The following is a 27377-nucleotide window of genomic DNA, read 5'->3' on the forward strand; positions in this document are numbered from 1 at the left end:
CTATAGCAAGTTTTGCCTAGTTGTATATTCTAGGCCTGCCAGTAGTTTTATATAGTGTCTAGGGCCCTTTTTGATAGTTTTTTAAGATCGGTTGGCTTTATATTGTAAATTCTTGTTAATATAAATATAAATCCTTATCGTTTATAATCTTGTTTCAAACTTCAATTGATTTGGGATTGATCTTTTGTTGGTATTGTCATTTTCAAGTTGGCATTTGGTTTCTATATTTGTATTTGTTTAGGTCTTATCATGCCCTCTTTTTAACTATGCTATTGTAGATCTTTTTACTCTTATCACACAAGTAATTTTCACACTTAGAACCCTCAAATTGTAGATGATAAGGAAGATTTCAATGTTGACATTTTATTATTCTCCCGTAATAGAAATTAAATTTAGATTTTTAAAAGTTAATAAGGCTTAAAGGAATCTCAATAAGTATCATATCAAAACAATCATTAATAATAAAATTAGTAATAAGAAAAAAAATTTCAATTCAATTCAAAATCAGTAAAGAACAAAACCAACACATTAAAAATAAATTATTAATATGAAATCCTAATTTCTATCAGAGGACTTCAAATGTATAATTCGATACTATTCTAAGACTCTGATATTGGGATCTTAGTAAGACTAAGAATCAAAAGCATTTTCTCCTAATAAGATAACCATAATCAAGTCTATGCTTTCATTTTTTAATTTTTTATTTGATTAATGTTTAACCCTTTTTGGCAGTTAGTATTTGTTGATGTTCTCTCCTTCTTAACAGGTCTCATTATCATCCCCCCCCCGCCCCCCCCCCCCCCCCCCCCCCAAGGATGAATATTCAGAAGCTCTTGGCCATTTCCTCATTCTATCACCTCTACAACTTTTATCTAATTATAAGGAGATTTTGATCCTTTTCTCACTGGGGTATGCCTCGTTTATTATATGTCTAATAAAGGACATTGGTCCCAGGCCAGACTGGAGGTTTTCTTTCTCCATTTTTCCCTACCGGTGCTCGTCAGAACAAAGAACCTTGTAATTTCTATTATCATTATCTAATATAATATAAGGTTTCAAGTGTTTACCGATAAAAAAAATAAAAAATCATGAAGGTATTTACTTAAAATAATTTATTTTAAACAATACATAAAATCATCTATATTATATCAATTTATATCATATATAGCATTGACATATAACTAGGAATTGCATGTTTTTGCGCTTGCAATGATAAGTTGATAGGTGTTCAATAGTAAAATTAAATTTAAAAAATATAATATTACATGAACAAATTATATTATTAATAATTTTCAATTTAAATAACATTATTTTTACTAAAATCTTTTAAATCGATTAATAAATATTATCTATTTAAATTCAATTTATCAAATATGATTTTTTTTAAAAGTCCATCAAAAATCTATTATGAAAAATTAATAAGAGAAATACAAAAAAATAATATGAAAAAATAACGTCTCTAACAAATATTTTATTGAGTACACAAATTATAGAAACTAAAAAACAATATATGAAGAAAAACTAAACTAATATAAAAAATAAATTAAAATAATTTAAAAATTAAAACTTAAATCAATTTTAAAAATCAAAAGTTAAATAAATAGAGATTACATATGAGCTAATGTGGAGATCGCAAGTAATTATTTTTTAAATAAATAGGAAAAGAGAACAAATTAGATTATTAATAATTTTCAATTTAAATAGCATAATATTTACTAAAATCTTTTAAATAGATTAATAAATATTATTTATTTAATTTCAATTTATCAAATATGAAAAATAATCATTAAAAAAAATCCTAAAAATAGAAAAAAATAATATGAAAAAATAACATCTCTAATAGATGTTCTATTGACTAAATAAATTATAGAAACTAAAAAATAATATTTAAAGAAAAAATTAAACTAATAAAAAAAAAAATTAAAACTAAAATCTAAATCAATTTTAAAAATTAAAAGTTAAATAAATAGAGATCACAACATTAGCTAATGTGGAGATCACACGTAATTTTTAAAAAATAAATAGAAAAATAAAAACAATAGTTAAAAGTAGAGATAAAAACTAATAAATATCAAAAAAAGATTTAAAAATGGAGTGAGATAAAAATTGGTTGATAAAAAATTAATGATTTTCTGGCCAACTAACAACTTTTTCATCAAAAAAATCAATTTCCGAGAACAAAGTTCCCACAAATAGCTTATTGGCTAAAAAGTGTAAATAGGTGTGAGGTAGTGGCTGGTATTTGTTGTTAATAGTATAATAAAATAATAATAAATATGATCACTCATGTGATCCAAAAGTTGATGCTAAGTTGCTAGCACAATCAAGAAATCTAATAATGTTATATATATATATATATATATATATATATATATATATATATATAAACTAAACTAAACTAAACTATATGTACAAAACTCTTAAACACTAACTATGATTTTCCCATAGATTTGACCATTTATATAAAATATTATCATAGAGGATTTATGTAAATTAACATGTATTTAAGATTGATTGTAGATGTGCTAATCATGTATTTAAGATTAGTTGTAGAAGTGGCAATCCTTTTAAAGGTGCATTGATTAAAGATAAATTCACACTAAAAAGTTTTTGCTATCTTTTATTAATTCTATTTTTTCATAAAAGAAAGTGAATATTCTATTATTTTATTCAAGACTGTGTGTAAAAGTAGGACTTAAAAAACTAAATTTATGGAATACAACATCATTAAACTTATTATTTTAAATATTCCAAACATCTGTCTATAAGACTCAATTTATTTTAACAATAATTTTCACAATTTTCTGGATGATGTCTTTCTTTCTCCTTTGTTATGATTTCCATACTCTAATTTAATGTTGTATGATTGTCTACTATGAAAATTTCCTTACAAGTTAAGAATTCATTACAACTCTGACTTTTAGGTTGCTTACTTTCTTGTCTTACTCCATCTCTTGATCCATCTTTAATCCTTTTATCTGTAACTCTTTCTCCTTCTTCTTCTTCTTTATTTGTTAAGTCTTTGGCTTTCTCTATTCTATAGTCATGAATTGAAAATTTTAGATGCTCTTTATGCAGTTGCTCTCCTAAGATTATTTGACCATAGATATCATTTCATGTAAGTAAGATGTCATGAGATAATCTTTTATAGCTCTTCACATTGGAATTGAGATCTTCTATGAAACCATTATCTCTTTGGCAAAGTATGCATTGTTTAAACTTTGAGATTTTGTATTACATATCCGTACATTCCCTAATTGTGTTTTCTATTTCTTATGATCTCTTCATTTTCCCTTGGTTTCCTTTTGTTGTCTTGATCTTTCCTTTTCTATAAATACATTATGCTTCTTTGATTCCTTGGATCTTACTTTTCCTTCTTTCGTTGCTTCTTCCTTAGCTCCTGTCCTTCCTTTATGTGTCTTTTGAATATATCCATTTTTTCTATTTCTTTTTGTTTTTTCGTATTTTGATATTTTCCTCCATGTATTGATACTCCTAAGTACCTATTTAAGATTCATGATTTTATTAATCTGGTTAGTATCATAGCTAAGATTTGATCTAATGATGCCTTTAATTTCTCCTTCAAATCTTGTGAAGGTTAGTTCATAAATAGATCAACTATTCGTAATAATCTTCTTGGTATTAAGTTCCTTCTCCCTAACTCTGTGTCCATAAAAAACTTAATATTGTTGGATATGTTGAAATATGATTCAATGCCCAAGAAGTTATCAAGGTTTTTACCTATTTTGTTGAGGAATTGAATATGATTTAATTATGAGGAAAGTTTTTACATTCAAACCAAGTTGGAGCATGATACTTTCCTAAATTTTGTTCATTACACTTTGGTTCCCATGTTACAAATTTTAATGAATATCCCTTGTATAAACAAATCAAAATAGAAACCACTTCATTCCTAATTTCTTTATTTAAACAATGTAAATACAAAAAACACTTGGAACAAGTAATGATACTTACCTGATCCCCACATATCTTTTTTAAACTTCTTACCAATTTTGGGATTATTTCTCTAGGGCTGCTCCAATATGCATATACTCCTAATTCTAAACATTCTTGTCATTTATTCTCGCTATATCCATCACTTATTATTTGAATATCTTTGTGGTAATTCTGATTAGCTATTAGGGTTTCCACTTTCAAAGATCTATTAGGCATGTCTGGGTAATTATAATTTACCCTAGATCCATCAGATTTTCTATGAGGTGGGATATAAGCTTTTGGGCATCTAACAAGGGTATTAAGATTGCTAGATTCCTTGATCATATTTAAGGCCTATAGGAATCCTATTACCTACAAATACATTTTTTGACCGAGGCTTATTAATACAAGTTATGTTGTTATTCCCTTCTTCCATATGTTTGGATAAGATTGGAACGTGAGGGGAGATAGGTTTTCCTGCTTACATTGTTTTACTAAAAAAATCCTTTTGTCGCTTAAATTGTAGTTCCTTCCTATTCCCCTTCAATGGTTTTGAATCAATCTGCACTCAAGGAGTTGTTGCTCTTTTGGTTTCTCTTTTAACCACCAATTGCCATCCTTTTCTAGTTTCATCTGAGTTATTTAGATCAACAATCTTCTTTTCTTGTGCTTTGAGATTCTCTCTATCCTTAGCTTCACGAAGCTTAACCAAGGACTTGAAACTATCTTTCTTGTCCACTATAGGTTTTTCCTTGCTTTCTTCCTGTATGAAGGCTAAAACGTCGAATCTATTACTAGTTAGAAAAAGGGGGAGGCACCACTCATGAACTTCTTCTATATTTTTGCAATAACGAAGTAATCTTCCCACTCGAGCATGCCTTGTTAGGGAAAATTTATTTTACTAAGTTTTTGTTGGTAAGATTTCTCGAATTAAAAATTTATTTTTCTACCTTTCTCGCATTTTTGCTTCTTTCGAGAGAATGGCCATTTTTTATTTAAATACTTATTACATTTTTTTGATTGATAAACGGTCGAAGCCTTATATATTATATTAATAAAGATAAGTTACAAATGTCTCCTTTCAAATGGGTACTAGTAGGAAAGAATAAAGAAGAAAACTTCCAGTCTCACTTGGGACCTTAGTCCTTTACAATGTACATATATAAAAGGGGTCACATTCCCTAGTCTTAGAATTTGATTATCAGATTACATCAATCTTTGTTAACTTTCTCTTGTGTCTATTTTTTAATGGCTAATTTTTTGATATAAGATGATTTGGAGGCATCATCTTCCTTTTCATTTTTATGAAGCACTTCTAAGAAGTTTGTCGATATTTTTGATCTCAACCTTGAGATCATCCTCTTTAATCATACTTATAATTTGAGCTTTTTGATGGAGTATTTATACTGTTGCTCTGCAATCACAAAGCCACTTTAAACTTGTTTTTTAATGTTAGTTCTACCTATCAGTAAAAATTAATATAAGACATTTTAGAAATGTGTTTAAATAACATTAGATTCTGATCTATTTTCTTAATTTCCTAAAACAACAAGAGGTTGAGTTGACATACATAAATAATTTATCCTTTGATTAGTTCTTCACTTCTTGCTAAATTATAATATATGCTAACTAGCTTAATTCCTTCTATTGAAATCAAAGCATAAGTTTTTAAAAGTTTCCATTTTGAGATTAGTGTCTTAATTTTTAGATCTACCTACTGATTTTTATTATTTTTATTGTGATTCATGTTTGTTTTAATTTTTGTAAAGTATATTATGATTCATATTTCTTTAATTTCATTTTCCCTTAATGTTTAATTATAATTTATTAATCTCCCACTTTGTTTATCTATTGATTGCTAGCAATCTTAATAACATGTTTTCCTATGATGTTCGATAATTGGATATCCTAATAAATTAAAAGTTCATATGTTATCGTCCTCATACTACTATAATAACAAATACCCTTGTTTTGGAATCAGAAACATGTCTCCCCTGATTCTGATTGCACATTTTTTCAAATTCTTGAAGTAAATACTTATTACATTGATAAAATAAAATAAATATTATTAAAAATTTAATTATGATTTTCATTAGTGCATTTATTCTAGTTGGTATGTTTTGACTTTGATTAAAGAAAACAAACTTGAAAAAATAAATTCTATTAATGAAAACTTGGAGTTATAGTAGAGATTATCATATTATTTCACTCACCATATTTTTATCTTATAAATGAGACTTGCAAATAGACATTCTATAACACTTATTATACAAGTATATAAGGAGAGATGAAAATAAGTGTTATATAGTCTACCTAAAATTTAATTGATATAACATTTGAATAAATAAGTGTATCTATTTTAGAATTCATAGAATGTATTATTAGTCACAACAACAATTGAAAATCCATAATTACTACTACAAAATCAAACTTTTCAATTAGGGCTCGTTTGACAATGGGAATACAAGTAGAATAGGCATATGTAAATTCTTAAAATTTTGAATTCTCCATTTGGATGGACCAAATCAGAATTGGAATATGAAATAAAATAGGAATATGTATTCCAATTTTGGCCCAAAAATGAGGTTTTGCAATTCCACCCAAATAGGTAGAATTGGAATACGTATTCCTATTCCAGTTCTATTTATTTTAGAAAACATAATTTTTGGGTTCATGAATTCCCCATCAAATTTTGGCTGAACCAAACAGAGAATAGGAATACATACCCCCATTTTCTATTCCAAAATAACTATTCTAGAATAGCTATTCCTATTCCCATAGCCAAATGAGCCCTTATATTGTAGGATGGTATCAAATAATCTTATATAGTATTATTTATATATCATTATTTCAACATAAAAAGTTCAAATATATGACTACACAATTACTAATTATTACTCATACATTTCTAATAGCAATGCAATTCACTAAAACAACGATATTTACCTGCACCTAGTCTTATATAAAGACATATTTTATTACACATTATATTATTAGTACTTGTTATTTCAAATTTATTTATTGCCAATTTGATTAGCTCAACTATTTGAAGCCTTATACATAGGATAATTATGAAATTTTATTCCTCTTCCATATTGTATAGTTTTTAGCATAATTATTGCATGTATAAACAAATATGTGTTGCACCATAAATAATTCTTATTTTTATGTTTAGTTAAGATTTTAGTTATATATTAGAAAAATAATACATCAACACGTTTTAGTTTGTATTATATATACATATATAATTATATTTTAAAAAAAAAAAAAATATATATATATATATATATATAAAATATATAATACATTTATTTTATTCATATTTATATTATATATTAGTTATGCATTTTATCATTCTTCGCAAAATATTATAATTTGAATTAAATATATTGAATAAACAAAATTATTAAATTAGACAAGTATAAGCCATAAGTGACATTTGTTTTTCAATAACTTTATTGCACACTCATTATTTCATGTACTTGAAAAATTTAGAAATATAATTATACAACCACAAATTATTACCATACTCAACCATTGCCACAATTCAATATAAAATTATTAATTCTTTATAATATCTACAATTTAATATGATTGAATAAATGAAAACACTTAATTTAGATTTATTTTTAATTTCTAAAGAATAAAAAATTCCGTTGTTAATATTGTATTACAAATTAGGATGTACTTTAACAAGTAATTGCTATATTTATATATATCATTTTTTCCTAATATTTAACAAATATTTTAGATTTAAATTTAATTTTAATATAAGTAAAAAGTTCTATTTATTTTTTGATATTTTCAATTCTTTATCACTTTGATAATTAACTTAATTTTATAAAGTATTTTTATTAAAAATTAAAATTATATAGTATAGTCTTCTATTATATATAAATAATATTTTAATTTTAAAAAGGAGCAAAATATGAGGTTTTAATATAGGTTATATTAGTAAAGAAGAGTAGAAGAATATAAATTTATATAATTTATATAATATTAATTTTATCTAAAGTTATACATTTTCTATCATAAGAATTTGAGGAAAAATAATTTAGAATTCTTATATATAATTATGAAGGTATTTATTTGAAATAATTTATTTAAAAAAAACATAAAATGAATGTATTGTGTAAATCTAATATTATTATTTTTTATATGTAAGAGGTTGAAGTAAAGATTAATTATTGTTATTTATTGTAATTAATTATTATGATCATTAGTATCTATATCTATTATTGTAATAAAAGTTATAAATATAATGACATATATGTATATTTGAAAAACATTTTTAGAGTTTTCTAATTTAGAAAACTAAACTAAACTATATGTATAAACTCTTAAACCCTAACTTTGATTTACCCATAGATTTGACCATTTATATAAAATATTATTGTAGATTAATGTAAATTGACATGTATTTACGATTGGTTGCAGATTGGTTGAGAAGTGCTAATCATGTATTTTTAAGATTGACTATAGAAGTGGTAATTCTTTTAAAGGTGCATTGATTAAAGATAAACTCACACTAAAAATTTTTTGCTATCTTTTATTAATTCTATTTTTTCATTAAAAAAAGTGAATATTCTATTATTTTACTCAAGACTATGTGTAAAAGAAGGACTTAAAAAACTAAATTTATGAAATACAACATCATTAAACTTATTGTTTTTAATATTCCAAAAATCTATAACAATAATTTCCACAATTTATTAACTTAAAAAGTGTGCATCTTAACTATAAAAATTATAAAAAGATTAAGATAGCCAAAAATAATATTTTGTTATGTTTTAAACTTGTTATAATATTTAATTTATAATGATATTATAAATTTAGATTTTAAAAATAAGTTTTACATTTGTTTAAGAACGTATAAAATGCACCATAAACAAAATCATTTTAGCTAAAAAATTTAGTCATAAATTTAAGAGAGGGATTGGTTCATTAATAATGATTATAAAAAATATAATTAATATAAGATCTAGTAATTTTTTTTTTTGAATTAAAATTTGATTGATCAAAAAGGAAATTTACAAAAATAATAGGAGTGGAGAGGCGAACCTCAATCCACCAAATTCAGATCAAAATTTTAAGTTACATAAAGGAGTCGACCACCATAAGTAACAATTAACGAGAGTACAAAAAAGTAAACAGGAACAACTATTGAAGGATATCATCATAGTCCTCAATCCAGGAGGTCCATCCTTGATCCCCTTCCATCCAAAGAACTTTCTTCCTTTCCAGAATATGGGTGAATAATTCCATCTTATCAAAGTAGGGACCTCTAGTTTCCCTAATTTCCTTAAGCAATCTTTTAATAGCTTCGTCAAACACAACTTGATTGTCAGCAATGCTGGTCCATTCCAGACCACTCTTCATCTCATAAATAAACATCGTGGCATGCCCATCGTAGAGAAACCTTTTCAGCTTCTCTCTTTCCAGCCGCATAACACAAAAAACCTGTGACATAATTTTAAAACATATGAGTTTCAAATGAAACATAGTAAGAGCTCTACTATTGCCTTGGAATTTATCCTCATTTCTATATTTCCAGTTATACCATAGGATGTGAGAAGAGAGAATATTTCAAAATGAATTGGCATCTTTTTTAAGACCAATTATGCTGCCAATAATAACATCAAGAACATAAGCATGTTTAGTGATGGAAATCCCAAAAAGCATCCAAATATTTCTAGCAAAAGGAAAAACACAAAAGATATGTCTTATATTCTTAGGGAGATTGTAGACAAGACAAGAATTAGTTCCACCAATTTGGTTCTTAACAGGAAGCTTATCCAGCAAAAGCTGCTATTTAAAGAATAAAATTTTGGGAGGAATAAGAGACTTTCAAAATTTCTCTAAGGTTTTTTGCCATTCAGGAAGGCTAGAATTCACATACCATAAGGAATTGAGGTGAAGTAGAATTGAGGAATCTTTATTAAGCACTTTATAAACATCTCTAGCTTTAATCTTAGGAAGAAGGGAACCGTCATCCCATCGGAAGGAAATATATCTATGGGAATCAACATCACATCTACGAGGGAGATTGAGGAAACCATAGACATTTATAATCATGTTGTATGTCCATTTGTGAGAGGCAGGGAGGTCAAAGCTATGACTAATAACCTACCAACTCATGAGGTTATCATTTTCCAAAATATCCATAAAATACTTACTACCTTTGCTATGCCAGTATCTAGCAGAACAACCTTGGGTTAAGGCAAGAGGTTTCCCATTGTGTTGAAGGTTCCACCATATACAATGTTCACCATGAATCGAGTTATTATTATCAAACTTAGAGTTATATATGAAACCTCGCACATGCTCCCAAGCCTTCCATATAGATTTAAAGACCAAGGAGCCTTGAACAGATACAGGGATGGACCTAGCAACAATATCAGTAAAGGGGAGGTTTTTCCATGACTTAGACTGTTTGGAAGTACCAACCTATATTTCATGTCTTAATAAGACATTCCAAGGCTCTTGACCATCAAGAGTCTAGAAAATCCACTTAGCAGCAAGGGAGATCCCTTGTTGCCTAAGGTCTTTAAGCCCCAAACCACCTAGCTTCTTATCAACGTGGCACCATTTCCACTTGACATCATGATTCTTCCTTTTATCTTTACTATCAGACCACAAGAACCTCCTAATAGCCTTTTGTATTTCAAACACTTGGTAATTACTAAACATCAAAATAGAAGAATAACTACAACACAATGGTAACTTGTGAGCCTCTTATGTGGGAGGTCTTGGGTTCGAATTTACTTAACACAAATAATTATTAACAATAATCTAGTATTAATTAATAAAATATAGGTTAAATATTTGATTAGATAATGTTATTAATATGAAATGAGAAACACACATTACATATTGGTGGAAATAAAGAATTAATGATGAAAAAAATAACAATTTTTTTTTGCTTTTTTTTAATGGTCAATAAAATATTTAATAATTTTAATGTGAAAAATAAGAAAGTTTGAAATATAAAAAATGTCTTTTAATATTTTTGATGCCCACTTTTAGAAGTGAAAAAATAAAATTGAAATGAAGCAAAAACATAAATATTTGGAACTAATAAAGAACAACAGTAAGTCTTATGCACTTTTCAAAATTATAACAATATTTTCTACATTGTAATGTTAATAATGATTGTACTATCTTCTTTTATAGATTAAATGAACCTTCTACACTTAAAAAGTCTCAAATAAAAATATAAAAATATAAATGTAAACTTGCTCTATTCTTATCCCAAAATCATTGCTAAAAGCTCCAAGAAAAGTCCAAGTCCAAATGACATGGATAAAAACTAGATGAAATTACAATAAAGAAAGAAAAATCTTGGAGAATAGTTCAAACAAGAGAAGGTACATAGGAAGCAAACACCATTTGAGTGGGTCCATTCCTCTCATAATCATTGGGAAGCTCGTTCGCAATCACCTACTACCAAAAATAAATAGAAGAATACTCCGCGGATTCCATTTGACGGGTAAACCAATAGAGTTATTATAAAAGTATTATTTTTTATTATTATTTACCAAATAAATTTTCAAAGTAAAATACCGGGCTGCGAGAACAAGCTGGACGGCTATTATTGGCCGTCATTAGACAGAACCTCCGACGGCAGATCACAGGACGGACTTTATCTGCTATATTTGCTTTTCTGTTTCTTTTCGGAAACCGTCGTCGGGTAACGGTCGTTTGAATTTGTCGGAGCTGGACTCGAACCGGTGCTGTGCCGCGATTCCTCGGCCATTTCGAGTTGCAGGGCTCCTACATTCCTTTCACGCATCGCCGTTTCAGCACCTTATATTTCACAGGTTACATGTACCGTCTCATTTTGCTTTCAGTGTTGCATGTTTTTGACAACAACGCAATGTTATGTTTGTAACGCATTAATTTTGTGTAAAGCATTAGTATTTGTTATTGGTTTGTCTCCATGCATGGTGGATTTTTAATTAAATGTACGCTGGTTTCCGCTGGCTTTTATGATTCTATAAGAAAATCTAAATTGTTCCGTATAGAGTGGTGCAGATTTGATCCAAATCGCAGGGGAGTGCGTCTGTACTGTTCTTTGGCTGCAAAGATTATGCTGAAACTTAGTACCTTTTGCTGTAAAATTTAGCCTGCCTTGCCACTGGCTTTATCCCTAGGGGCATGCTGCTCGTTGCCAGCTGGATGCAATACTTCATGCATTTTAACAATTGGTATATTTCTCTAGGGGATTTGAACCCGGGACTTCATGCCTAATTTCAATGCTCTATGTTGTCTTTAAGGGATTTGAATTGGGGTCGAATGCCCAATTTCAATGCCTTATCTTGTCTCCTGGAGATTTGAACTCGGGGTTACATGCTGTACCTTTGTTTTATTTAATTTCATTTTTCATCTTGTCGCTTGGGATTTGCACTTATTAGAGGAATACTGATTCTGACATTTGAGCTAGTCTCATTCATGATGAAATTTACCCTCTTTTTGCCTTGAAAGTCATGCAAATTTATTGGCACATTAGAAAGAACCTGTGGGAATCTACCCGTCTTTAGCTCATGCCTTATTAGCTAAATACAGTTACCTGAGCAAGTAGCTACAACCTGCCACCATTATTTAAAGCACAGGGAAAATGCACTGGAACATCAAATACGAACAATGCAGATGAAATGAGCATTGAAAATTATCAAAGGCTCCGAGTCTCCGCCATTAGAAGATTAATGTAGTCGTGAGATAGCTAGAGGTATAGGGACAGGGTGCCATGTGGAAATGTCATACATGGTACATGAATAAGATTACAGCTCTATTGCACTTAATGGTAGTCACCAACAGATGTGGCTGTGGCAATTGGGTCCCATTCCTCAACCTGGAATTTCTTGGTGATTAAGAAACTAAGGCAAGATGGTCTTAATGCACTTTAGGCCAAAGACTCTAGGACCTATCGAAGTGTGTTATGAAGGCGTGTTTCAATGGATGAGTGTTTCATTTGAAATATTCATCACCGAGTTTTGTTGCTTTGTATTTATTTTACATTCTATATAGTAAGTTATGACTGCTAGTATCTGTGCCATTATGCCTAGTATCGTTTTATAAAGAAACATGTTGAGGACTTTTATTGCCAAGTTGTATTATATAAACTACTTTGACAATGCACAAATTTTTAACAGTTAATTTATTGATGATTTTTGCTTTCTCTAGATTTACTAGTTGATATTCCCTTGTTACAGTAGCCAGACAACTTGGAAAGCCTAATACTAATACACATTGATTTCAACTCAGCACCAGGGTTCTGAAAATATAAAAACTTCACAGCTTGTTTTTTCATTCCTCAATAATTAATTTGAAGAATGTCCAACGATGTACACACTCATGTTAATTTTTTTATTATGTATTAAGATGTCTTTCAATTATGCAATTTGACATGAAATAGGAAAGACCTTATTAGCATTCAAAGGATGGAAAACAAGCTACATAACACAAAATCCATTGATTAAGATGTCCATGACATAAGAAATGTTAAGTACATCAAACCAACTTTCAGGACTGATTCCGTTGGGCTTGATGTGACTTGGGCAATTGCTTTTCAATTTCAAATACACCCTATGGGTAGTTGTAGATGAGCAAGATATTTTTCTCTGCAGGTACAAAATTCTCACGTGCCTTGAGAAAAAGGTTCAAGCATCCATTTTTCTTGAAATACCCTTAAGATCGATGAAAAGGTTACAGACTGATGAATCTGTTATTAAGGGCATGGCACATGCCATTCTTGAATTTTTGATTTTGTAAAATGGTGGGTGCCAATAGCTTGTTCCTCGTAAACCTTTTTTTTTAAAGTCTGTCATTTCAAGCAATAGAGAAGATGATTTCAAAGTATCTTTATTGCTCTTAAAATTTATAACAATTATCTGCCCCAGTTTATTTACAGTGTTGGTTTGCAATTTGAAGATGAAGGAATGTTCATTCTCCTTCTTCAGACATTGAAACAGAAGTTGTTTCTTCTATTTGAAACATGCAACAGTGACTACATCTTCTATTCTCCTACATTTAAGTCCTAGATTTTTTGAAGAAATTGATTTTCTGTTATTTTTATATCATTTTTACATGCATTCTTAGTGCAAGAAAATGCTTGTAATTGCTCAAGCAACTTATTTTTTTAATTATCTTGATTGAGTTTCTGTATGGTCTGTGGTCTTTTCAAGCCTCACATACTACATATTTGTTTATTTATAGAGACATAATTGTAAGTAAAACTGGCATTGACATTTTGAAACTTCTGCATCAGGAAATGGAAGATTGGGAACTTCAAAGATGTTGCAATCACAACCAAGTCACCTTTATTGCCACTATTGGTGCCTTCATTTTTGTTATTCTTGCTGTATGGTTACCAAGTCATTCTCACATTTGATCGGATTGTTGAAATAGTAAAGATGAATTTCTTGGATTTATTCATGCGTCTGCTATGATTGTATGGATGAACCTGAATTTAATGGTCATAGTTCATTTGAAGTCATTTTGTTCCCTAGGGATACATGTTATTTCTTTGTTGACTTATAAACCTATCTGGCAGCTTTGGAGGACACCATTATTGACTCCTTTCAAGCTCATAACTGTGTTTCTTCATGAAGCAAGCCATGCAATTGCTTGCAAACTTACTTGTGGCCATGTAAGCTTTCTTAGCCTTAAATTGTTTTAGAATGAAGTGTTAACTTTGAAATTCATTTGAATGCCTTTTTGGGTTATCTGTTATTAACTATTTTGCAAGTAACACATGATTTTGTTTTCAATGAAAAGTTTATAAGAGTATACAATAAATAGAAAAACTGAAATAGTGGCAAGACATGAGCCATTTAAACTACTTCACATTTTAAAAATATCTTCAAGACCATTTCTAGACACAAGCGCATTAAAGAGCGTTAGAAATGTCTGCTCCTAAGCTAGGTACCAAGTTTGCAGCTTGATTAGCGTCATAAAAGAAGTAAGTGTATACATTATAAGAAAAGGATGAGGTGATGTACCAAGCTTCTTCAAGTACCATTTGCACTGACTCCTCAAGTTTTTGGACATTTTCACCTTCCTCTTGAAACTGTAATTTTTCTTTCAAAAACATCGTAAGTTTCTTTATTTTATTTAAAACACAAATAAGTTCCTCTCACAAGTCTACTTCTCCATTTATTTCATCATTCCTTTCCCCTTTATCTCCTTCTCTACCTTTTCTTCCCTTTCCTAGATGTCATCTTTTGTTTTCATGCCATGAAAAGGATCTCTTCTCTATTAGAGCAACTTTCTCCAGAAGACCTACTTTCTCTATTAAAGCATTTAAAAGGTAAATTACATTTATACTCATTGAATTCTTTCTTTAGCTCTCTTGTGAAATACGCTTCTTCTTTGTCTGATTCATCATTGGAACTGTCAACTCTCAATTGGCTTGGGCTCATCAATTTTATTTTTGGCTTTGAATGCAACCTCTTTCTTAGATGGTTTCTTCTTTTCATTCCTATTTTTGTAATCTGTTAGAATTCTATCAAGATCTTTCATTTCTTTGGAAGAGAGCTCAAACCAGGGAAGAGACCTTAATAAATGTTGCAGAACTATTTCATATTTCATCTAGGTGAAGTAGATAGGATGTGATGGTTTTAAGCTTTGCTTTCTATACCTTATCATCTCCTGCATAAGTGTTTTGAGGTTTGTCCCATATTTCCTTTGCCTGATACACAATGCATCACTTTGACAAATTTTGATTCCTATAGTCCACAAAAAAATGCATTCATAGCTTTGGCATTGTTTTGACTAGTCCTCTTTCCAGCTCGAGCTGTTGGTTCAGATCTGCTCCAGCACACTTAAAACTCTGATCTAAGATACCTCAAAAATCTACCATAATAGGTTTGAAAGAGCTGATCTAATAATCTGATTTGATTGCTTCAGATCTGCTCATGTATGGATAGATAATCATGAATTGCTTGCCTTCATCACTCTTCCTCTTCATATAACTTCACCAGGTAGGTTGGAGGGATATTATGCTTGATAAGCGAGATGACTCTTTTATACCTTTTGAATGCATCCTTTGATTGCAGACTTGGGTCCTCCGTAAGGGGTTGGCTCCATTAAATAAATAAAGATTCATTTAATTTGATACTTAAATACCCATGGTGGCACTTTAAACACCTTTGACATCAATGACAGTAATCTAACAGAAATATGGAAGTCTATGTGATTACAGGCACTACGTATGCCTATGTGATTACAGGCACTGTTATGAGTTCAACTTTAACATGATTTAATTGTTTTTAGCCCTACAGAAGGAAACCTATACAGAAGGAAACCTATCCCTAAAAAGATTCTGAATCTGAACGAAATAGACAGAAATTAGAGTCCAAACTTGCTGAAAGTTATCAATATTTTTTTGTACTTTTGTTATATTTGTGGGCATCTATCTAAGAGAGGCCCATTCCAGAATATAAAAAGATATGCATTACGTCCAGAATCTCAATCACAACCAGTAGTAAAATGCTTTATTTGTATAAAATGTAAAGTTAATCAAAATAAGCCAGAAGTCATCCAATATCTTCTCCCAAAGTTATAATAATTGTTTCTGCTTTCACAACTGTTACTACTGATCACCAATCTTGAAACACCGTCATGAGCACTTTAAATGACTAAAATGATTTTGGAAGCACACCATGTCAAATTTTAATTTTGTGAGAGAAATTTGAACAAAGTTTTCAACAGCAACCTGCCACTGCCTTTTAGAGTCTGAAGGGACCTGCTGATGTGAGTTTCATGCCACTACAACATGCAGAATCAAATACTTAGTATTCCAAATGGAATACCAAATCTCCAACTTTGAAAAAGGAAGCTCATATGCTTCAAACTCCAGTGGAAATGAATATTGATAGGATTAGAGGACATAAATAACAATTACACTGTCATGAGCATTTTAAATTACTAAAATGATTTTGGAAGCACACCATGTCAAATTTTAAATTTTGTGAGAGAAATTTGAACAAAGTTTTCAACAACAACCTGTCACTGCCTGTTAGATTTGCATGTTTTCGAGACAAGCAATTCACATCTTGAAGTCTGAAGGGACCTGTTGATGTGAGTTTTATGCCACTACAACATGCAGAATCGAATACTCGGTATTCCAAATGGAATAACAAATCTCCAACTCTCTCTTGAACAAGGAAGCTCATATGCTTCAAACTCCAGTGGAAATGAATACTGATAGGATTAGAGAGACATAAATAACAGTTACATGCGAAAATAAAGCACACAGAAGAGAACACAAGACACAGATTTTACGTGGTTCATCCAATCCTTGGGCTACATCCACCAAATAGCAAGTCCAATTTTAGTATCAAGTGATTTCAACCTGATTACAATTTGCAACCCCTTGCAATTCAACACCGTCGCAAGAAGCTACTAAAGCATCATACATTATAAAATCCCTAACCCTAAACCGTTTTATACAAGACTTATGCCACTTACAAAATTAGGGCTAGAATATGTCATCCAATAGGAAAATAGCTCTAGACGCCTTTTATAATCATAAAGTCATTTTTGGCCTTGCAAGGTGCTATCCCTTGACCTGACCCTGTATCACGACAAGGAGCACGCCTGCGGTGCTGCCCCTTGACCCCGTAAGAGGTGTTGCTGCTTGACTCCATCATGGGGGCACTTTCCCTTGTTGATTTAAGCTATCGTTGGTCAGAAACAATCCTTGTATCCAACTGAAACTATCCATTACATCTAAGCACAAAATTCTGTGTGATCAAATTTTAATATCTCTTGGAGATCAATCAATAAATCCTTGCAACTATTGATCTAGCAATTATTGAATTGGATCGAGTAAATGATCCATGTAGATCAAAGGTTATATTAAGAATGTGTTAATTAAACAAAGCATGCCCTATTAGGGTTAGGAATTTTGAAGAGACTTAATAGACCTTCATGTCTCTTCATAAAGAGGCATGGTATGAACAGTCATGATTGACTAAAACAAGCCTCTTGATATGAATATATATGATGACCAAATCTAAGGTCTAATCATTGAAACTGATACATGATTATCTCTTTAGATCAGTACTTTAGAACATAGATCAAATTATATTTAGACTTGGTATACAATTTTCAGTATTATTAGAAATCAGATCTAGTCTACTTTGATTATCACTGTAAGAAAAATAATATAGATTAGTATTCCTCAAGTCTGCAAATAGCCTATAACACCCCCAAACCCTCCGTAGGAAAAATCTAGGGGGAAAAACCGCATCGAACAAATTGGGAAAAATTAACCTCTGAGTTTGATTAGGCTCCACAGAACAACAAATACTCCTCAAAAGTCAAGTATTGATTGCCTTGTGTGGTAGGGACAAATCATCTACCACCTTTTGAAACACATTCGTTGACTTCTTGAATTCTCGACATTGGAGTTCCAAATGTTGATTTGTTTCATGTATCCTGCACCATTTAACAATGCAGCCTTAGCTAGGAATATCTTCTTCGTTGGTCTATTCTCAAAAGTTGGTGGGTTGTCAAGTTGTAGCACCACATTTTCATTCTTTGGATTTGTATTCCAAGTTTTCTTTTTAATAAATTTGATTGTTCTTGTACCCTTGGTTAGTTGACTGTGTATTGCCTTTATAGTTGCCACCTTGATTATTTCTCTGGTAATTAGCCTCTAGGTTGCTCCTTTGATAATTTGCTTGGTGATTACCTTGATATGCTCTTTGATAGCTCCTTTATTGCCCTTGGAAATTTCTTGGGATGCTTTGAAGTTGATTGTTTTGATTTCTTAAGTATGCAATTTCTATGGATAATTCTTGACTTGTTCAATCAATTCTTTTATCCTATCCTTTTTATTCTCGTGTTCTTGTAGATGTGCTCGCATCTTGAACATATACAGGTAGAGTAGAAGGTGGCTGTGAGAGTGGAGCTCTAGGTTGCAACACAAGTTGATTTGATGGAGCTTGAAATGAAGGCTGTGTTAGTGCTGACACCTTGATGCAGGAGCATCTTGGGTTTGCTCGATGGCTACTTTGGAGTTCATGGAAGAAGACTCAATAGTTGCTTCGGAGGGTGCTTGGTAGAGGTTACTCGGTTATCTCTTAGCAGTTCCTGGTTGAGAACTCGGTGGATGGATGGACTTGGTGATCCTAGAGGTGCTCGATTGTCGAAGAAGCTCAGCATAGCTTGGGGGCACTCGGCTGTCAAAGGAGCTTGACGATGCTTGCGAGAACTCGGCACACACTGGGAGCTCAGTGTAGCTTGGTTGCAGTGTTGCCCGAGTTGCTCAGTCATTGAAGGGACTCGGTCTGTGAAGGAGGAACTCGACAATAGTGTTGCTTGAGTTGCTCGGTTATTGAAGGGACTCGACATATACTTGTGAGCTCGGTTTGGTCTGCATGGTTTGGTTACAGTATTGCTTGAGTTGGGTCGGTCAATGATGGAGCTCAGTTATGCTTGGTGGAATGCTGATGCTTGATGCTTGATGTTGGTTTTTGATGCTTGGTTTGGTCTTGGTCTCTATGGTGCCCGAGTTGTTTGTGAGCCGACTTTTGGCATTTAATTTGGGTTGTGGGTAGTTAATGAGTGTTGCAGCCGACTTGTGGCTTATGCAAATATTTATTATAAGGGTTTATTTTAATTTGTATTGGGCTAGGTCGACTTGTGGCTTAGTTTGGTATAAGGGGTCTTGTGGAGTCTTTAGACATTCATTCATTTCAGAGAAGTGAGTCATAGTCATCAGCTTGGAGTAGAGGATGAAGTGTAGGAGTGAATTTTAAGAAGGGCTAGTAGTTGAGGCTTGGCAAACCAGGAGATTGCTTGGTGGGCTTGCGAGCACAAGTTGAGATTTCCCTGGAGGTTTCTACTAGAGTGTGGATCTGGACTAGCTAGTGTTGGGATTGGATCTTGAGGGATCTTGCAAAATTTTTTTGTAATTGCTTTTGTATTTGACCCTAACCCGAAAGGCCTTATAGCCGAGCATATTGCATGTAAACAATTATTTTATGAATAAAGTGTTGAAATTTGGTATCAGATCTTGCATTGTTGTTGTGTTTCCGCTGTGTGGTTATTTGCAGGGATCCAGATTACCTCCAGTAGGGGTACCCTCAGATTCTTGCTGCATCACACCTTGAACATATATAGGTAGAGTAGAAGGTGGAACCTTGAATATATACAGGTAGAGTAGAAGGTGGCTACGAGAGAGCTCCAGGTTGCAACACAAGTTGATTTGATGGAGCTTGAAATGAAGGTTGTGGGACTTGACTACTTGAAATTGTTGGTCCCAAACTCTTCAATGGTCTTGATATATTCTGTTTCATTTGTTCACTTACTTGAATTGCTTTGGCATAAGTCTCATTCAAATTTGCTGGAGCAAGATGTGAATGCCTTGTAAACATGGATTTGGAAGAATCCGAGGTATTGTAGTACATCTCAAGTACACCCACATTCTGAACTGTGTATGCAAATTGTAATCTTGTGTAGACTTTGTGAGAATGATTGTTGAACAAAATTATTGGTGCTTGTTCTTGTCTCCTAATATCGACAAACTGCTTATACAAATCTAATAGAGTAATAGGAATTCCAATTTTTCCAATAGACCCTGCTTTCAATCGGTAACACATACTTATGGACGAGGATCATAAATGAATGAATCAGTAGAAAGATTTGTCTCTTGATGAATGAGGTAAATGCCTGCATGCAAGGTCCATATATCGAATCCTTCTATTATACAAGGTGCCTTTTGAAACCTTGATATGCTCTTCGGCCGTTTGATTAGGGTCATTGTCATGGATTTTAGAGTAGAAGTGTTCTGGATTCTTTGGTAAATCATGATAAGTATTCAAAGTAAGCATAGATGCATTATTTTGTATCCGTAGTGGTGCCATTGTTGTTTGAGTTGGATGAACTGGTATTGCTTAAAAATTTTTCTCAGTCTTGACTGACCTAAACTTGGGATTGAGTTACTTGGATGAGGACCATTGAGTTGGGCTTGCTTGACTTGAATGACTATCCTCACTTACGACATGAGCTACCCAATGATTTCTCACCTTTTTGTTGAATTCTAGTTCAATCATATCTTCTTATTGTTTTGGAGTTGATCTTAATATCCTTACCTTTCTTTCAAACTTTATCTTTTCAGACCTTTCTAGCATGAACGAACCAATTTTACTATCCAACTTGTATCTAGTTTTGATTCTCCTCTTGATTTTCTTCTTGTCTTTCTCTTTCAAGCCTTCGTTGGATTTCTCTTTCACACTGTAACCTCTTTTGAATTCTCTTTTCTTTGAGATCTCTGAGTTGGGATTGCTTGACTTGAATGACTATCCTCACTTACAACATGAGCTACCCAATGATTTCTCACCTTTTTGTGAAATTTCAGTTCCGTTGTATCCTATTGTTGTTTCAAAGTTGATCTTGATATCCTTCCCGTTCTTTCAGACATTAGCTTTTCAAACCATTTTGGCGTGAACGAACCAATTTTACTATCCAACTTGTATCTAGTTTTGATTCTCTTGATTTTTGCTTGTCTTCCTCTTTCAAGCCTTCATTGGGTTTCTCTTTCACATTCTAACCTCCTTTGAATTCTCCTTTCTATATTCTAGGTCTCCTTTTTTCTTCGTTCAATAGATTAACAATGTCCAAATAATTGTGGTTGCTTCTTCCTTGTTTCCAAGGAGTAGCGTGTAATGTTGTAGCAATATCATCTTGAAGTGTTTCCCACTTTTCTTTTGGCTGTTGTGATATGGGAAGCACCATGTAACACCATCTTCAAACTAGTTGACAACTTTTCAATTTTGTCTTTTGCAATCTAACCTTTTTTAGACTTATCTCTCAATCCTCTGGGCTTTTTCTTCTTCTTTGTCCAATAGGTCAACAATGTCGAAGCATTATTGACCACTCTTTCTTTGTTTCCATGTGAATATGTGAAATATTTTAAAAATATCATTTTGAGGTGATTTGCAATGTCCCCACTTCTAGATTGACTAACATAAGATTAAACTGGTAACAAATCATTAGTACAACATAGCAAATATATATTTAAAATCCAAAAACATGTTAGAAATATTAAACTAATTAAATATCAATCTAAATACTATCCCTTACTAACTTTCCTAATCCTTCGGGAAGAACTCTTTTCCAATCACCTAACCCTCTAATGAGAATAACTTCTCGATTAGGCGATCATCATATGAAGAGTGCCCTTCCTAAGGCCTCTTGGGATCTCTGATTATGCTTTTTATAACACTACTTGATAGAGATAGCACCTCTAACCAAGTCTTTGATCTCTAACATATGCATATGATTATCCACTACAATATATATTGTCTCTAGAGATTCTCAATGAATCTCTCCTTGGATTCCAATATGGAATCATGACATTCATGTAGAATGCTCTCTAATCTCTGAGTTCTCTTTTAGAGAAACCCGACATTAAAAAAAAACGACATGTGATCTCGGAATCCTCTTTTAGGAAAATTCAACATCCATAATGAATGCCCTTTACCAAGATCTTCTTGGTCTCTAGCATAAATATAGTTTCTCATTTTATTGTCTATTCTATATCATACTTTCAAAACTGAAATATGACATACTTCTGTTTGTATCTGATTCTGCAACTCTATTCTTAGAAGTTGTTCTTACTACCCTGATTACTAAGTGGATTAATCCGTGGTGATATTTTTCTTTGTATTATTATTTTTTCTTCTCACTTGCTGTCTTTTGGTTATTACTGATTGATTGTATGTCGCTGCCTCACAATCACTAGCCACGTATTTGTCACTCTATATTTTCTCGTAATATTATTGTTTTATCTCTTTTCTGTTGTCATTTATTATTTGGCTCTGGAATGCTACTCTCTTGTGTTCATTCCACTATTGTTCACTGTGAACAATGGTTGGGATCTCTTCTCTATTTTATTTATCCTATCATAGGACTCCTGTATTGTTCAAATATTGCCCTTACTGTTTTATATACATAGTTTGTCTTCTTTCATTACTGTATTGTCTTTATTATGATTCTTTTCTACTTATCGATATATGGTTCTTCTACCTTCATTGCCTTCAGTTCTTATTCCCTATTTATTTCGGTCTATCATATTATCATTGAATTTTTATTCCTTCTCTGTCTTGGTATTGTTTCCTTTAACTGCTTATTAGCTGTTCATGTAATAGCATTTGACTCCTTACCAACTTCTTGCTTATGCTGATGCATGTCCACACTGTCATGTATGTCCATAGTGGGATTTTGTACCTTTGCTCCCTGCCGAACTTCTCCAACCGCTGCTGCATTCCATTCAATACAAATATATTCTAAGTTGCTTTCTATATCGAAGATAATTTCTCACGCCATATATAATTCCAGCATCTACACAATGCTTGTATGCATGGTCTGAGTTGACTACTTTCTCTACTTCCACATCACTGTATATGTTCAATATCAACAGGGGTTACTTGTCACTTGTTCTTAAAAAATGTGCATTTGCATTGTCCACGTATGCAAAAATCTCTTTATCCTTGATGGTGATTATGTTTGATCACTGTTACATTCATTTCTTGTTTTGCCAGTAACTTCTGATTTACGTTAACTCCTTGACTCCTCTTTCACCTCTGTTTCATTAGACTCTTTTTTGTGGTTCCCTCCTTTCTGTCTCATCTTCGTAACCTTCATATACATATCATTTAATTGTCGATATGGTACCCATACCCCTTATTAGCCAGTCGTGTCTCTTGTTATGAAGTTGACCGGTCATTTCATAAGTAACTAATATTTATTTAATGTGCTTAGGAGTTAATGTGTTTAGGAGTATATTTGTTCCATATGATAAAGCAATGAGTTTATAAATGTTGGTGCTCGATTATAGATTTTTTAATTTATTCTTATATAATTCCTTTATTTTAAAAGGGTAATGTATTTGATATATTTGATTATTTAATTGATGTCAATTTGGTAAAGCATAATTTGTCTTTAATAATATTTTCATTTTGTTATCATTCAATTATCTTATGATTAACTATCTATTACATGTATGTCCATTCGATTATGACTTACTATTAGATGTTGTTACTAGAGGGATATTACATGATTCCTACTTTCTTTTCAGCTGTTGTGGTTAAGGAAGCAACATAGTGCACCATTTTTGAATTGTTGACAACTCCTTGAGTAAACTTCAAACACACCCTCCTAGCTCAAATTTCTGTTCATGTGAGTTTTATGCCACTATGACTTGCAATGAACACATTGTATTCCAAGAGGAAACACCAAATCTCCAACTCTTTCTTGAATAAGGCTGTTCATATACTAAACAATTTATATGGATTGTGGGATCAAATGAGAGAACTCCAAGGTTTCATATTATCATGGACTTAACTCAGTTGTAATGATGGGATATGCTGATTATCCCTAAGGTGCTTACACCATTTGTTCCATGGATATCAACTACTTCAACCACTTCCAACCATATAAATTTCAAGGGAAAGGGTTTAGAAAGCTATTTTACTCATAATGCAAGAGATAATGAATGCCTTTGTGGCTCTACTAGACTAGCCATCAACATCAACCAAGCTAGTGCGATCTCCTAAGATAGATGTAAGATGCTCAAACTATTACCATCCCAACAAAATCATCAATTGATTCATGTCATTGTGCAAGCAAAAATTGCAGTAAAGTTCATAAATATGCCATTTGACCATGCAAGGCAAACTTACAATCAAGAGGTAACTAGTGGTTTGGTCTAAGCAAGTTTATGCAATGTCCCTTCTTTGGGGACATTAGAATTATTAAGAAGAACCAAATTTGCAATATTAAATAAGCTGGAGATTTATTATGAAAGGACAAATTAATATGTCCATGTGTTCACATGAGGACAAGGAGGAATAAGACGACGGCCAGAGGGAAGTCGAAGGGTCTCAGTTTTGTGTTAAAAAGGGGAAAGACTCATGGAGGAGTAGGCTGGATTTACTATTTTCAGATTTTTAGTTCTCTCTTGTGAGAGCCATTCAGAAAGCTTCAGCTTTCAGCCCGTGTGAGGACATAGCCCCTTGTGCAAGCAAGCAATCGACGCAAACCCATTGCCAGTGGAGATATCAATTCAGGTATCTCGGTTGTGCTTACAGGTTCTTCTCTTGTTCACCAATCTGACTGTAAAATCTATATATAAGATTGGATGGTGGTTGGATGGTTATTGTATTGCTGTTGTATAATACAATAACGTTTTAGAGGTACTTGGAAATTGCTGGTTATTATATTGCTGATGAATAGTGCAATAATATGCTGCCGGATTTGTTGGAAGGTTGTTGGTTTAGCACTTTGATTTGTACTGCATTTTCCTTATACTTGAGTCTTTAATATCATTTTGGAAAGAAAGATTTATTGGAGAGAGTTCGGGTTTATTTGTTGTTCGTATTTTCCATCTGCATGTAGATGTATTGCTAGGTGTGCTATTTAAGAGGGAGTTTGAGTAAATACCTATCTCGAAATTCATTTGTTATTCATATTGTTGGTTATTTGTTAATGGGTCCGTACTCTGAGACTTATATTTAAAAGGAAAGGCGGAAAAATTGGATTCAGGACAGTACAGTGCTGGTTGGGTCTATTACAGTACTGGTTCGGGTAGTTACAGTTTAATAATGATGTATCCATAATCACTTGCATTTAAATAAACACACTATTTCTAGTCAACATGAAATAAATTCTACTCTAAGTCAGGAAATGTAGAAACTATACTAATACTCTAAAGCAACACAAGTAATTCACCATGAAGACCAACAAGAATTAGCAATTACTTTGATAGCATTATGGCAACAATTCATCCAAGTCGCTGTCCTTTACAAATGATAAGGCTTTGCCTTTTACCATAGTTTCAATGACAATGTGTAGGGTAAGATTAATTTAAAATCAAAGGCGAAGATTTAGCCAACACAAACCTAATTTAATTAACAACTTCAAGCATTTAATGGTAGCTAATTATAATTGGACACAACCTTGCAGCCCAATAAGATAATTACATTGCTTTAAAGGGCCAATAAGAAAATTGGTTAGATAGAAGCTTATAGGAGGCACCAATTAATGGGCCAATAAGAATGAAGCACCACCTTGTCGGTGAATGAGAATATTACAATGCTTTTTATGAACCAATGAGAAAACTAGTTAGGTAGAGGCATTAGAATCATTCCCACATGTATAGTTGACATGATTTGATTGGTTGATACACATGCAAACTTGATTTTTTTGATTAGCTGAAGATGAGTGGTTGCTATCTCAACACGCTTATCCTATAAGCTTGAAATTTCATCATTGACATAACTTGAAGTTTCTTGTTCTTGAATTCTTGATTTCTTCTTGATATTTTGACCATGATATGGCACTTGTAGATGTGGTGTAAGTGTGTTGTGTAGTCCATCCAATTGAACTTGGATTTCTGGAGGAAATTCAAGTTTGATGATACTTCTCTTTGCTTAATGTGTTAATGCTTGCCACACGAGGAAGTGGACTCCACCACTTGATGTGGCAAGGCATCATCAAAGTTAGCACTTTCAAACCTCAATGAAGCAAGCACAACCCAGAAACCAGACTCCTATGCCAAAACAAATTCTGAGATTTGTATCCAAGTGTTGATTTGATTTGACAACTTTCAGCATAGAGATAAAATGAGATTTTCATTCTCCTGGCTAAGAGAAAATATGAACTTGACACTTCGGTGTAACCATTTAATGATCAGCTCTGTAAATGCTGAATGCCATTTGTGCTTGAAGTCCTCATAGGGCAGGTTGAGTTTGAGAAATTGATGGTGGGATTGAAGGCCTCATGTGTCAAAGGCTGCCACATGAGAGTGTTGATTCTACCGATTGATGTGGCAAGGTGAGACATGGCATGGTGGATTCCACCTCTTGATGTGGCAAGGTGACACATGGTGTGGTGGATTCGACGTCTTGATGTGGCAAGGTAAACTTATGAAAGTGTTCACCATATATTTCCAAACTTTTCTGAACAAACTAAGTTGTCCTGAATCCTTAACCAATCCTTGATGGCTTCAATGCCCTTGATTAAATTTAACTCAAACACTTCACCATTTCCATTTCTCTTCCATACTTGTCAAATTCTCCATTTCTCAGTTTGCTTCCAAGAGACTTGCAAAACTTTAAACTACTGCCAATCTACTTTATCAGCAGAAACGGAAAAGAGGGCCCAATGCAGTGGGGTGTGATGGAGCCTAAAATTTCTGGTCTCCATTTTTTGACATTTTCCCATCCTTTACACCATTTATGTCGTGTTTATTAATCATTTACTTTTCTATAGTTTTAGAGGTCCAAAAGTATCACAAGCAGCTGAATCTGTGCAAACAAGAAACATGTTGATAGTAGATTCAAATAGTGTTGTCAATAGGCCAGACTAAGTGAGTCAACATGAAAAATTCACTGCCCTCAAATTAATCCATCTTATAGCTATTCAATGAC

The 27377-nt window shown here is 32.1% G+C and overlaps 1 protein-coding gene across 1 annotated transcript in view; it reads left to right on the forward strand.

Annotated features, from left to right (window-relative positions):
• Positions 1-11618: 11618 nt before the first annotated feature.
• Positions 11619-27377, forward strand: part of LOC149568841 (peptidase M50B-like protein) — an 89285-nt gene continuing 73526 nt past the window's right edge. The window contains exons 1-3 of the mRNA XM_089821715.1: positions 11619-11756; positions 14204-14296; positions 14489-14584. Of these exons, the coding sequence (XP_089677841.1) occupies positions 14207-14296; positions 14489-14584 (186 nt within the window). The 5' untranslated portion in view covers positions 11619-11756; positions 14204-14206. The remainder of the gene's footprint in view (positions 11757-14203; positions 14297-14488; positions 14585-27377) is intronic.

Source organism: Cupressus sempervirens, chromosome 3, assembly GCF_028749045.1.
Source record: "Cupressus sempervirens isolate cs-2001-9-10 chromosome 3, ASM2874904v1, whole genome shotgun sequence".
In the NCBI taxonomy this organism is placed as follows: domain Eukaryota; kingdom Viridiplantae; phylum Streptophyta; class Pinopsida; order Cupressales; family Cupressaceae; genus Cupressus; species Cupressus sempervirens.